Here is a 14,766-nt window from a genome sequence, read left to right as displayed (position 1 = left end):
CTTGGACTCCAGCATCCAATTCCCATGTCTTCTACTCTGTCACACATTTTCCTGTCCACATATTTCCCAGACTCCTAGTGAAGAAAGAAGGAGATAGGTACCTGAAAGCCCTGTTACTGCTAAGCAGAAAGCAACCTGGGGTGACCTCATTTACCAGCCTCCCCTCCATCCTCCCTAGGATTTCCCCTTCCTCTTAATCTTCCTGATCATGTTCCTTATTCCTTCCTACTTCCAGGTAGAAGTTTACCACCCTAAAGTGCCTGCTTTATTCCCATCTTTGGGCCAATTCCATAGGGGTCTATTTCAGATCATCTAACCCTTCAGCTGCAGGACAGATATGACTGCTCATCCCATTTGGATGAGTAGGGAGGCACCAATTATAGTAAGATGGAGGACTATCAGATCTTTTCATCAGTCTTGTCACTCTACTTCCCAATGCACCTGAACCTTGCAATCCATTCTTCTGATTCACTCCAAGTTCCAGGAGGCCTTGCCATCTACTTTGGGGCTGAACCCAGAGAAAAATGGGAAGACTTATATGAACTGATTCAAAATGAAATAAACAGAACTAAGGTCATAAATGGAAAGCACAATGGCAATGGAAACTGAAAGTTGTAGAGGAGTGCGATTTCATCTGAAAAAAGATGAGGAGCTTGAGGGATATAGCAGCCTTTTTTTGTCTTTTTTTTTTTTATTCGTTTATTTTCTTGGTTATAATGGATTGCTCTCTGGGTAGAAAAAAGAAATATAGGTGATATAAAACAAAATATAATAAAAATTTATCTAATAAAAAATAACATACTATCTCCCTCATCAAATTGTGAAAAAAGCACAGGTTGGGCAGCTCTCTCTAACTAAAGAAGATAAAACTTTCCTAAAGCATACAGCAATTAAAGTGAGTTGCTAGGACCACAAAGCAAAATGTCAGAGGCAGGATTTGAACTTGGTCTTTTTGATAACAAAGCCAGTGTTCTAGTCACAAAATTACACTGCTCCTTCTACCCCAAAGGGACAAAAATGTGAGTTGTTATTGTCTAGAGATAGCAGCTTGACTTCTAAAAGTGCTTTGCTAAACTATTAAAGTTATTCAAGGGGAATAGTGTGGAACTGATGGACATAATTTATACATGAGTAAGCCAATGGAAATTATTTAGATCTTCAAAAGTTTCCACCAAAGGTTTTGTCATAAACAAGGAACAGGTTTATTAACCAAAAAAATAGAGTTGAGTCAGCCTGGAAAGAAGGCTAGATTTGGAATCAGGAAAAACCAGGGTTTGAATCCTGCCTTCAATGTTTCCTATTTGTGCAACCTTGGGCAAGTCACCAAATAATATAATAATATTCCTGAAATGTCAGATCCATTATCTGTGAAACAGCAGTGATAATGTAGTATTCACTCCCCACAGAATTGTGTGAGGACCAAATAAAGTAAAGCCCTTCATGAACCTTAAAGCACTGCATAAATGGAAGCTAAGAATAAATGGATACCTCTGTCAGATGGCACTAATCTTTGGGGGGGACAGCAAATGTTTTTGTGACATTTATTGTGTGCATGTGCCCTTTGTGACACTTGGGGTTTTGTAATAATGGCATTCTAGATTGCAAAAACATTAGCACGGTGCCTGGGATATAGTGTTTAACAAATGTTCTGTATGCAAACACTCCAAAATCAGGTCCTGCTCTGCCCTACTTAAATTTATAGGAAGGTGGTGTCATTACGCTAATTATCCAGCAAGGGATGCAATATTTGAATTACCCAACTACTGAAAGTTTCCTTAAGGCACCAGTTCAGTAGCCACCATAATTCCACTCTAGCACATACATGGTAAAGCCTCCCCAATAGCTACAGTATCATCACTCACTACTGGAAGATAATCAGCCTGCTGCAAGATGACTAGGTTTGGAACTTAAAACTAGGGAATGATATGAAAAAACTCATGTCAGGACATCTATGGTTATACCCCAACCACCTATATGAAGTCTCTCCCTAGCAAAAGCCTCCTCTCCCTTCTGGAGGAGTAGCATGGTGATTTTGATAGAACCAAGATTGGAATGAGAAAAATCTGATTTCAAACACTACCTCAGACACTAGCTATATGACCCTGAGCAAGTTACTTAACCCTTGTCTATAAAATTAGAGGGTAGAATCAATGACCCCCAAGGTGCCTTCCACCTCTCAAGCTATGATCATATAATCCGTGATATACACAAGTACAAATTCAATATACTGTGGCATCAGTTTATTGGACACAATTAAAACAAAAGGAAAATATTAAACACTCCTATGCAGCACCCCCCTTCACTCACAATTTCCCAAAACATCTGCTTATCCTCCCAGATCTTTGGAGGGTGCTCAAGAAACCTGAAACATTCCCACGGATCACAGAAAGGGTAGGAAAGGGAATCAAGAGAAGTATGGTGGCAGTGGTCTTCCCCATTTCACAAGCCGATGGGATTTTCAAGATTTGTTAGTCCCTGTTCCAGACTTGTCTCTGCTAGACTGATGCCTCCTGTCTCCAAGTCTTTGGGTGCTGTGAATTTGGGGAAAGCTGATCCTACTCTTAGTTCTTTCTCCTCCAGTCCTAATCACCTGCAGTTTCAGTATGAAGCAGTTTATTGCCACTTCAAACTATAGAATCAATCCCAAAGTTAGTGGCTTATTGCCCACAAGGTTATCAGTAGCCCTGGCTCCAACAGCAGCTGTTGGGCACTTCATTTCTCCCCATGGTGAGAAAAGTCCTAAATTTCAAGAGCAAATGTACAAAAACAGTTTCAGACCTGTATGTCCTCTTCTAGATCTCCTACCCTTTCTTCTTTGAACACTGTGATTTTTATTTCCAAGGCAGAGATGTCTCTCAAATTCTGTTCTGCATATCTCCTACATGGGAAACTCCCAGGGCTCCTCAAATCCCCATGTTGAAATTCTGGGGAAAGACTGACTATATCTTAAAAGTGTATTGGTATCTTCTCCTCTGGGTAGAGGAGGGGAAGACATAAATGTCGTCACTGTGATGATTGGTTTTGCTTTACTTTCTTTGTGATAGTGGGTTGAGAGGGAAAGGGGAATATTTAGAAATAGCTTAAAAAATCATCAATATACGTTTGCTCTCAAGTATGCATGAAGTTAAATACAGAAATGAAGACTGATTTCATAACCTTACCATGTTGAGTTCTGGGAACATTTAGTCTCTCTCTTACAACTTGCTCTCAAGCACATTACACCAAATTGTACCTTGGCCCACATGGCAATTGGGACTACTTCTCTGGGCTAGTTCTCCCATCTATAAAAAGAAGGTAGGGATGCTTATTTCTCCTCCCTTCATGGGTCCTTTGGGAAAATCCCTATAAACCTTACACAACAGACATGAATCATTACTATTCTTGGTTATATGTGCAGCTACTATCCCTGCCTGGAGTATATGTTCCTTATGGGCAAGAATGCTTTCTTTTATCCTCTGTTCTGTCTTGTAAGATATTGAATCCCAGCAAATGAGTATCAGTTACAACCTAGATCTGGGAAGGTATTTCACCCCAAAACATTAGCCAGTTATCTCTGCAATTGGGTGCCAAACCAGAACTCAGTCATCTTAAAGAAGGGATATCAATGGCAAAATAGAAAGCTTCCTACTATGACACAAAATTATTCATCTACAATCATTTATAAGACCGTTTTGGTCTTATCATGATTCAAAGCAGACAGGATGAAGCCAGGAAAGGCCTATGGGCCAGCTGAAGTACCAAGAAGTTGCAAAGATTTCCATAAAGACTGAAAAGATTAGGCTCTTGTTGAAAAGCTGAAGGCTAAAAGGGACCAATCTCTTCACCTGTGAATGGTGTGACTAGGATAGCATTGGGGTTCACCTGTGAAAGGTGTGCTTAGGACAGAATTGGGTTTTTTTTAATCAAACCACTGAATCCTTAAAGTTTTTCAACTCCTGCATGTATGAAAATAGTTTGAGTAAAAACAAAAGTAGCAGTCATAATGAGAAATATCTGCACCTGAGAAAATTACCATGAATTCTATCAGGTAAACTATACATGGTAAAAATCTCAGTTGAGTTGCTTCATGTGGGAGGGAGAAGGAAGGGAGAAAGGGAACCATTGGAGGAAATTGACCCCAGCTTCCCTTGGCTAGTACTAAGCTCTGTGGTTTCTATGTTGTTGAAGGCCAAGTGACTATCCTAAATTTGGCACCTGGGGACAAAGTTTCAGCTGCCCTGGCCTAGTTATGGCACTGGTAGGTGCAAAACCTAGGCCACTCACCCCCTTAATGATGGTAAAGGCTCAAAATGTAAATATAACCAAGAAAGGTTAATACGAGTGCATAGATAATAGATCCACTGCAGGATGTTGCTAGATTAAATATAGATATTAGGGCGACACTCCTTTTTGTGGAAAAATTGCCTTCCCACACATAGCATGTCAGATACAAAATGCTTGACTGGCCAGAAAGCTGATTGGAACCAGTATGGCATTTCTTAAATCCTCTTATTTCTCCATTCAACTCTTCTTTCTTCGGTGTAATGAGAAAAGGGCTGATAGTGACACAGTAAGACTTTGGTAAGGCGGGATGTTTGGACAGTGTAACTGTAAAGTGCTTTATAAAATCTAAGCTCTGTGACAAAGCAGAAGTACAAGTAGTTCTCAAAAGGTTCTCTGTAGTATTTGCATGGAGTGAGTTTCTGCTAAGTGTGCTATGAAATCCCCTGCCCTCATCGCCACTGTAGGACACTACTTGTTCTTGGCTTAGAATCATGAAGTTCACAATAGTAACTCTATCCAGAGGTACAAAGCCACCTCCTCCTCTTCTTTCATTAAGTCCTAAGGAGGTAAAGAAAGTTAAATATTTGAGGAGGGGAAAAAGTGGAAGCATCCCAAAGTGGAGGCTCCACTTCCAGGGAACCCGTCTTTGTTGCCAATTTATATGTTCAGTGTGTTTGTGACTCATCATAGCAGATACTATGCTATGAGTAAAATAATTTTGAGAACCCCTAGGCTATATGCTTTAGGAGGAAGGGAAAGGCATGACCAAAGCAGTAATGGAAGGATAAAATACTTTTGTATTTCCTTCATAGATGCCTCACAACCTCCCAAGAACAAATAGGCAGGGAGTGGATCTCCCTCATTAAAATGTCCCTGTCCATCTACCCCACCAACATTACCAAAAAAAAAAAAAAGAAAAAGAAAAACTTAGGGTATGTTCAGCCTAGGTCCAGGGCCATATATAATACACTCATACACCACAGACAAACTCTTCAGTAGGGCCTTGTGGAGTCTTCTGTCCCTCCCATTCTTTTCCTCAGCCTGTTCCACAGCTCTTGCCTTGTGCCTCCCACATACGCCATCACACCACCAATAACGAGCCACAGATCTCCCTGTTTGCTTCCTTTAATGCTTTTAATCCCACCATGCTGTGGACCTCAACCAAACCTGGGATACCCCTGACAATATATAGCAGAAGACCTGCAGTAGGAGGCCAATCTTAGGACAGCCCCTTCCCCTTAACAAGGGAAACCCACCACAGACACTCCTGGGGAAGGAGTTTCATAATCTCCTATTAGTGTCATTATACCTGGCCCACTGAAAGACAAAAACAAAAACACACACAACTGGCTACACAGCACCCCACTCTTAGCAGCATTTGGGGGGAGGCACGGCCTTGGGGTAGCCTAAACCCCTTTCCTTCCCTTCCCTTTGGTTTACTCCTGGCAATCCTGCACTGCGCATTCTACTTCTTCCTCCAACTCCTGGCCCAACCTGCTCAAGTCCCCCATCACCTACTCTACGGCTCTCATCTCTGTCCCTGCCTGTGCCAATAATCCTACACGTGGGGGAGCAGTATCCCACATCTCTCCTCTCTGCAAGGGGCCCCACCTGGCCCTTTCTCACACTGCTGCCCCCTTTTCCTTGAGGTCAGGGGCTGAGCGCTGTCGTCTCATTCGAGGAGGTGTGGTGTAGGGAGGATATCGGGGACCAGAGGGCCGCTGAGCTGGGTAAGGCTGAAGCTGCTGGGGATAATAATTGTGCTTCTTGGGTTGAAACTGTTGGGATTCTGATTGGCTGGGACCCCCGCCCCGGGGGCGGCCCCCTCCATCCAAGGAGTTCCTCCGAGGCCTGTGTGGCCTTCGAGGACTGGGGAGCCTTCTAGAGGTGGGGGCTGATACAAGAGTACCCTCTTCAGGGGGTTGGGGTATGGCCAAAGCCTCTCCACCTTCACCAACCCCAGGCCATGACTCCCGGTGCTGGGGGTTGCTCTTGAAGGGGAATCGCAACTTGCAATCATGGGGTGGAACAAATCGGGCAGGAGGCCTTCGAAGCCCCCCACCTCGGCCTCCAGGAAGATTTTGTAGCCCCTGCAGGCGCTGCTGCTCCTGCTTGAGCCATCTAAGACGGCCACGGCGGAAAGCGGGATCCTCTTCCATCAACCTGGACACCCGCTCCCAGCTTGAGGGGGGAGGGGATGGGGGCTGGACAGTGGGGGTAATAGCCCCAGGGGTTGCCTCTTGTAGGCCTTCTATTCCTTCTGAGGCTGCCCAGGTCACCTCAGCATCATCTTCATCTTCATTATCCTATGAAAAGCAGAGAAAAGTGAGAGGAAAAGGGACAGATGGGTGGGAAATGGAGATAGAGCCTTGGAAGACAGAGAAGAAGGATTAAGAGAAAAAAGTCCAGGGAAAGAATGGTCCAATTCATTCATTCATCTCTCATTTAGTGCCAACAGTTAGTTGCTGTGCCTCTAACTACTGAGCCCTCACTTCCTCATATGGAAGACAAGAACACAAATACTAAAGCTATACAACCCCTTTTTTTGTTTGTTTTTAAATTAACAAAGCAAAACATAAAACCCCCTTACCTTCCATCTTAGAATTAAAACTGTGTATTGATTCCAAGATAGAAGAGTGGTAAGGGTTGGGTAATGGGGATGAAATGACTTGCCCAAGGTAACACAGCTAGGACGTATCTGAGGGCAGAGTTAAACTCAGGACCTCCTGTCTCTAGGCCTGGCTCTCTATCCACTGTCCTATACCTATCACTTTAAAGGGTTATCATTCCTACCAAAGAACTTAGAACTGGAAGGGATCATTAGCCTAACCGCTTACGGAAGAAATCGAATCTGAGGATGATTAAGTGACTTAGCCAATGTCACAAAAGCGAATAAGTAGTATTTGCAGCATTCAATCCCAAGTCACAGGCTCTAAATTCTTCACTCTTTCCACCCTACCATGATATTGTGAGAATAGCATTTTGTAAACTGTAAGGAGACATGTAAGTGTTAAGCTATAATTCTCAATGAAATAGTCCCTTTCAATTGATTCTAACTACACAGTACAGACTACATCATGGGCCTTAAAAAGAACAGATATAAAAGGAATAAGAGTTAAGGGCCATGCACCAAAGAAAGGAAGAACCCAGTGACAGATTGGATAACTAGGTGGAGATGGGCAATAGGAAGAGAAATTTTAGGGGAAAAGGTTCCTTAAGGGAGAGAAAGAGGATGGAGAAGGAAGGAAAAGCTGAGCACAAGCCCAGCCTTGGGGTGCATGCCAGGGTCTGGAGCAGCAAGGCTTGCCTCACCTGGGCGAGCGGGATGACCCTTTCCATCCTCAGCATTCGGTCCCTCAGTGCCCGGAGCTCTCGGTCCTTGGTGCTGTTTTGCAGCTTCACCTCTTGCAGGATTCCAGTCAACTTGTCAATGTGTGCTCGGAGATCCTCCACCTCAGCCCCTCGGGCCCCATCCTCAGTAGACCCTCCTCCTCCACTTCCCTCTTCTTCCCCTACTGTATCCCAAACATCTCTAGCCACAGCCCTCCAGGCATCCCCAGGCCCTTCGGGTTTGCCATAGGTACGGCACAGCTCCTTCATCTTGACAGCAGCCAGAGCCTCGATCTCTGCCCTCCCATGTCGAAAGTCAGCCAGTGCCACCTCATAACAGATCTCCTTCACCGCCTGCATCTTCAGGTCAGCCATGGTGGCCCATCGGGGGTCCTTACCCTGTAGCCGCCGCCTCTGGGGAATCTGGTAGACTCGCCGCGGGGCCCGACGCTTGCCGCTGCTCGGCAAACCACAGCGCTTGACGATGGACTGGACAGTGGTGGGTGGAAGCTGCTCCCGCAGAGATGAGATCAGCCGCCAGCTCTCTTCACAGGAGCGTTTGTCCGAGTCATCCCCGCTATCTGAGTCTGCATACTAGGGTCAGAAAGGCCTGGGGGTTAGGGTCACACTCCCGGGGCTACCGGCCCTGTGTGTTGTAGGAGAGCTAACACGAGGATGGCACAGCGAGCGACAACGACTGTTCCCTTAGTGTGGCACAAGGGAGAAAACACCAGACAGAAAGGGAGAAGCCAAGGACTCTCCTGCTGGCTCTGCCCCTAACTGTGCAAGACCCTGAAGTCACTTCTCTTTCCTGACCCTCCCCTTCTTCGATAAAAGGATGGGACAGGGCTAACTCTCAGGAGTCCTTGACTGCTTACAAAGTCTTGTGACAAACCCCAACGTCCCTCTCTAATCTGTCCCCCTGCCCCATCAAGCCTATTTACTGCTATTAGATCCCCCAAACTGTCCTCAGCTAAACCCTCCCTCTCATCCCCACCCACTTTTTCTGCTCAGATGCCAACGCTAAGCACTCATGCCCCGACACACACACACACACACACACACACACAGTCCCTGACCTCCCCCATTCCACTCACCAATCGATGCTGCTCCAATAGGAGGTCAGCCTCTTCCTTCTCCTTCCGGTACTGATTCTCCAGATCTTGCAGCCTGAGGGGAGGCAGACAGAGCTCAGAATGAGTTGGGGAGGGTGAAGGGATGGCAGGTAGGAGGAGAAGATTAGGGCTTAAATAAAGAATGTGATGGGGGCAGCTGGCTGATTCAGTGGGTTGAGAATTAAGCCCAGAGATGGAGGTCTTGGGTTCAGATCTGGTCTCAGAATAGCTATATGATCCTAGGCAAGTCACTTAACCCCCACTGCCTAGCCCTTACCCCTCTTCTGCCTTGGAACTGATACTTAGCAGTGACTCTAAGACAGAAGGTAAGAGTTAAAAAAAATCCAATGTCAGGATTCCCTAAAAAAAAGAATGGGAGCAGATGAGGGAAGCAGGGAGGGCCTCCTCTGAATATTCCTCCCCCTTCCACTTTGCTCTACAGGCACCTTTTCTCCATCTCCAGCTTGATGTCAATGCCCTGTTGCTCTAGGAGCTCCTTTTGAGCAAAGTTCCAATCCACAGGTTCAGCAGGTGGTCCTGGAGGAGGGGGGACCCCACGCTCTCGTTCCAGTCGAGCCTGCTCAGGGTGATTGAAGCGGAAGACATGGTTCTTGCCCAGAACAATCCGGTTTCCTGGAGATGGGGGGGTAGGGCGCGGGAAGGAAGGAGAGAATGTAGATAATCTTCTGATGAATAGTTCTCTACTCATGCCCAAAGTATCCTAGAATCTTCCCAAAAGACACTTTGGATGGTGCTTCCAGGTGGCAAGAAAAAACCTTGCAGGCACCCATCCTTTCCTGTATGATCTTTTTTTTTTTTAATTTTAAACCCTTAACTTCTGTGTATTGACTTATAGGTGGAAGAGTGGTAAGGGTAGGCAATGGGGGTCAAGTGACTTGCCCAAGGTCACACAGCTGGGAAGTGTCTGAGGCCGGATTTGAACCTAGGACCTCCCGTCTCTAGGCCTGGCTCTCAATCCACTGAGCTACCCAGCTGCCCCTCCTTTCCTGTATGATCTTGCTAGAATTACCTTTTTTAGGAACCCCTGACAGTGAAGCAAGAGAAAGTTCATAGTACCTGACTTCCCTTTCCTGTTCCCTTGGAAGAGGGAGCAAAATTTAACCCTGATGACCTAAGCCTCACTCCTGTATCCCTCCATGTCTGCCAGTCTATCCCTCTCCTCTTAAGGTCCTTTTCCTCCACTACTTATTTTTGACCAAGCATGTTTCTCATGCTTGTGGATAAGCGCAGGTGACAGAAAATAGTCAATAAACATTTATTAAACATCTAATAAGTGCCAGACACTTTGCTAAGCACTGGGAGTACAAAGATAGTTCCTGCCCTCATGGAGCTCCCAGTCTAATGGGGTATATGTAAACAAATATGTATAAACAGGCCATATATATGATCAACAGGAAATAATTAACAAAGGGAAGACACCAGAATAAGAGGAATTGGGAAAGGCTTCCTATAGAAAATGAGATTTTAGTTGTGAAGCTGGAAAACCAGGAGGCAGAGATGAGGGAGAGCATGTTAGGCCTAGGGAACAGTCAGAGAAAATGCCCGAGCTGAGAAATGACATTTTTGTTCATGGAGCAGTCAGGAGGTCAGTGTCAGGTATATTTTAAAAGTAAGATATATGATACCTGGAAAGGTATGGAATGGGGAAGAAGAAGGGCTAAGTTAGGAAGGATTTTGAACATCAAACAGAGGATTGGGCATTTGATTTCAGAGGTGATATAAAGAGCCATCGGAATTTATTAAGTAGGTCAGGCTAGCACTTTAGGAAAATCACTTTACTGGCTGAATGGAGGAGGGAATGGGGAGGTAAATATGGCATGCAAAGCCCCTACCAGACTATTACAATAGTCTAGGTTTGAGGTGATGAGAAACTGTACTGGGGGAGCGGCACTATCCAAAGACAGAGAAAGCAGCTGCATTCAAGAGAATGTTACAGGTTTTGGCACCAGATTATATGGGGGGGTTGAGAAATATTGAGGAGTATCAGATGACACCTAGGTTGTGAGGCTGAGACATGGGGAGGGTGGGAGGGAAAGATAATGTGTTGTGTTTGGGGTATGTTAAGTTTAAGATGTCTTATTGAACATCCACTCTGAGATTTCTGAAGGGCAACTGAAGATTTGAGATGACATGAACAAAGAGATTAGGGCTGGGTAAAAAGAGGGAAGAATCATGGAGCATGGGAACTGATCTGCCAAGTGAAACAGTAGAGAGGAGAGAAGAAGGCGTAGGACAGAACTCTGGGAGACCCACAGCTAAAGAGTGACTTGGATGAGGCCCCAGCAAAGAAGAAGCAATCAGATATGGAGGAGAACCAAGAGAAAGTGATGCTCCAAAAGCCTAGAGAGGAGAGAGCCTCAAAAAGATAGTCGAAGGCTTAAGAGGGTAAAGAAAGATGAAGACTGAGGAAAGACCAAAAGTATTGGCAACTAAGAGATCACTGGTAATTTTAGAGACTGCACTCTCACTTGAACAATATAATTGGAAGCCAGGTTGTAGGGAGTTAAGAAAAGACAGCTGGGTGGCTCAATGGATAGAGAACCAGGCCTAGAGACAGGAGGTCCTGGGTTCAAAATTGATCTCAGACATTCCCTAGCTGTGTGACCCTGGGCAAGTCACTTAATCCTCATTGTCTAGCCCTTACCATTCTTCTGTCTTGGAAATGATAAACAACATTGATTCTAAGACAGAAGGTAAAAAAAAAGAAGGAAGACAGAGAGGAACCTATTGTAGGCAATTTTTTAAAGGAGTTTAGTTACAAAGGGAAGAAGAGATACTTAGCAGGAATGTAAAAATTGGGTGAGGTTTTTATGAGGACCAAGGAAATATGGGAATGTTTGTAGATGGTAGGAGAGAAGCCAGTAGACTGGGAGCTTTTTAGCTTTTGCTAAATTGTAATACTGCCTTACAATGCAGTCTAAAAGCAATTCAAGGAGGCAGTTAGGTGGCTCAGTGGATTGAGAACCAAGCCCAGAGATGGAGGTCCTGGGTTCAATTCTGGCCTCAGACACTTACTTCCTAGCTGTGTGACTCTGGGCAAGTCATTTTAACTCCCATTGCCTAGCCCTTATCGTTCTTCTCCCTTAGAACCAATTCATAGTATTGATTACAAGACAGAAAGGTAAGGGTTTAAAAAAAAAAAAAGAAAAGAAAAGCAATTCAAGTGGGGCAGCTTAGTCCATACACGGTGCAGACTGTTCCCTGAAGCAACCACACAGACTAGGGTCCAGGGCACATGGATTTCCCTACTGAATCTCCTTGTTAGGTTTCTGTAAGTGTACCCACTCTTCCCTGTGGACATTATATTAGTAGGAGAGTGAGACCCAGACGTGGGAGTTTATATTCTGGTTATTCTTGTTTTACATTCTGTTTAGTTAGTGGCTCATTATTAAGAGTTAAAATGTTGTCTTGGTGGATTGGTTTAAATGGGAAGTACCCCTGTGGGGGTTCAGGAGGATGACCCCTAGGATCTTGAAAGTGAATTGTAGCCTCATGGCTGCCCACCTCAGGGACCTCCTGATCTGGCAGCAAGAATGAAGACTTGGTCAGGGAGATGGTCTGGAAAGAGAAAAGGGCATGAGGTGCCACTCCCATAGGACACACTTGTACTACACAGTGACTCACTGTGGAGAAAAGAAAACTTAAAAGGACCATGCCAACTGTTTGCAAGTAGTTTATGGAAGTGAAAGGTGGCTTAGATTTCCTCTACTGGATCCAAAGAAGTAGAACGAGGAGCCACAGGATGGATGTTGCAGGAGATGCATTAAAACAAATAATTCTAACTGTCCCAAAGTAAAATTTGCCCCTGAAGTTATGGGTTCCTCTCACTAGAGATTCTCAAGGTCCTTTCTAATGTTCAGTTTCTGTGATTTTATTTCCACGCCTCCTGCCTCAGCCTCCACACCCCAACCCCATCCACTACCAGAAGCCCACCTGTGAGACTTTCTACCTGATCTCAGCACCACAGGCTGCATCACGGGGTTCCCATTGACGTATGTCTCAGCTCCCTCACAGGGTTCCAGAGTTACCACAACTGGGAAGGAAAAGGAGAGTTAAAATCTGGGGAAAGCTCAAGGTGGCTGTGACCTAGGCTTGGAAGTCCTAACTGCCCTGTTTACACCAGCCCACCCTCCTCCCAGCTTGCCCAGAACTCCCAAACCACTGGCTCAAGTGCTCAACACATACACATACACATGCTCACACACACTCCCCTCACATGCTCAGACACGCTCATACTTGCATACACACCCCCTCACATGCTCACACTCACACACACCTCACATACACATGCTCATATAAACACATACCCCTCACATGCTCAAAGCTCACACTCACACACACTTCTCACATGCTCAGACACACTCAACACTCACATACACACACATTCTCTCTCTCTCTCTCTCTCTCTCTCTCTCTCTCTCTCTCAAACTCACAATGTCCCTCCCCCTACCTGTGGGGGATGGCCTGGCCGAGCTGGTGGCAGCACAAGGAGGGAAGAGTAAAGGAAGGAGTGGTTAGTCCTAATTCAATTGCCAGTAGCCTTTGCTACAGGCCTGCTCACCCACCTCTATAGGTGTATGAAGCCTAGAAGGCTCAGGAGACAGATCTAGTCAGTCATTCCTCCCTCCCCATTCCCACTGCCATCATCAGCGCGGTCCTGCCTAGATGACAACAGGCTTCTCATTTTCTCCATCTACGACCTCTATCAGATTCCCTGATCTATAGCCTTCATCAGACGTTGACCCTCCTTAGAATAAAGTCCAAAGCCTTTGGCCAGCTCTCTCCTAACTTGATCCTGCTCTAACTCCCATCAGTGATCTCCCCTGTGCTTCCTCATGGGCTTGGTTAGGCCCAGCTCTTCCCTGTTCCAGGCATCATGCTCAGCTCTTCTCAGGGGCAGTTGGCTCAAGTTTTTCCCGCTCCCTCCTGAAACGCCTTCTTCAAATTCTCTGCCCTTTCATATTAAGGTAGTTTCACCTCTTCCATGAGACCTTCCTGGGTTAGTCCTAACTAACTGTACTAAGTGCTAGAGTTCTGGGTATGTAGTGGAGGCTGAGGCAAGGGAGTGCTGATAGTGAACAGGTGTTGAGATGTAACCCCTAAATAGGGGCAGGACACTGGGGGGTATATGTGTGTTCTAGAAAAAGTTAGCCTGAGCGAAGATCTCAGGAAGTGTTACTGCTATGGGAGGAAGAGGGGAGAAATCCCTGATGTGTATGTGGGGGGCTCTTTAGACACTCTGAAGACAAGATTCCCTCCCAGAGACATGGCCTGAGCTGAAGGCTTCTCTGACAACATGGGAGAAGAATTGGATTCACTCAATCCCATGTTCCAAGATGAGGGACATCTTCCCAGGTGCCTCTAGGGCATGGGATTGGTTTAGAAGATGCCCTGTTTTGGGGGCTACAGTGTGGGGTAGTGAAAAGAGCATACATTAGATCTGAAGAAGTCAGAAGGACCTGAGTTTGAATCTTGGCACTAACTGCTTTATCTCTGTGTCCCAAGGTCTTTTCATCTATAAAATGCAGAGGTTGCCTAGATCAGAGGTGTCAAACTCTCCTGGGCCATATGTAACCGTCAGAACTCCAGGTTGAGGCTTGAATCAGATTAAAATTAAATTGAGGAATGTTTAGCAAAAATAAAAAACACAATACAATATAGGTGATGTGAATTTGTGGTTTTCTATATCAGATGTGTTTCTATTTGAGTTGGACACCACCTGCTAAGATGATACTGTGAATTCCTGTGATCCATACGGATTCTCCCTTTTTCTGAATTCCCCTAACCACAGCACTCAATTCAGTACTTAGATAAAACTTTGCACTCTTGCTGGCCTGCCTTTCATGCATTCATATGCTGCCTTCAGGCCATACTTGTGTCCTTGTCTCCTGACCCAGCATCTCAGCACTTTCTGGGCAAACAGAACACAGCAAGTGATCTGTTAAATTCCAGCTCCAGAACAAACCACATTAACTTGCTGGGGTGACCAAGGGTGACTGACACCCTGAGGCTGGCCATGAAGTGACCCAAAATGCAG

General features: G+C 45.4%; 1 protein-coding gene across 1 annotated transcript in view; it reads right to left on the bottom strand.

Annotated features, from left to right (window-relative positions):
* Positions 1-2,225: 2,225 nt before the first annotated feature.
* KIF1C (kinesin family member 1C) overlaps positions 2,226-14,766 on the bottom strand; it is a 31,879-nt gene continuing 19,338 nt past the window's right edge. Inside the window, exons 19-23 of the mRNA XM_044673216.1 lie at positions 12,679-12,762; positions 9,155-9,341; positions 8,691-8,763; positions 7,576-8,187; positions 2,226-6,569 (exon numbers count right to left, since the gene is read on the bottom strand). Coding sequence (XP_044529151.1) covers positions 5,886-6,569; positions 7,576-8,187; positions 8,691-8,763; positions 9,155-9,341; positions 12,679-12,762 — 1,640 coding nt within the window. The 3' untranslated portion in view covers positions 2,226-5,885. The remainder of the gene's footprint in view (positions 6,570-7,575; positions 8,188-8,690; positions 8,764-9,154; positions 9,342-12,678; positions 12,763-14,766) is intronic.

This window comes from Gracilinanus agilis, chromosome 4 (assembly GCF_016433145.1).
Source record: "Gracilinanus agilis isolate LMUSP501 chromosome 4, AgileGrace, whole genome shotgun sequence".
In the NCBI taxonomy this organism is placed as follows: Eukaryota; Metazoa; Chordata; class Mammalia; order Didelphimorphia; family Didelphidae; genus Gracilinanus; species Gracilinanus agilis.
Note: the sequence above shows the minus strand (reverse complement) of the source record. Positions and strands in the feature narration are given on the sequence as shown.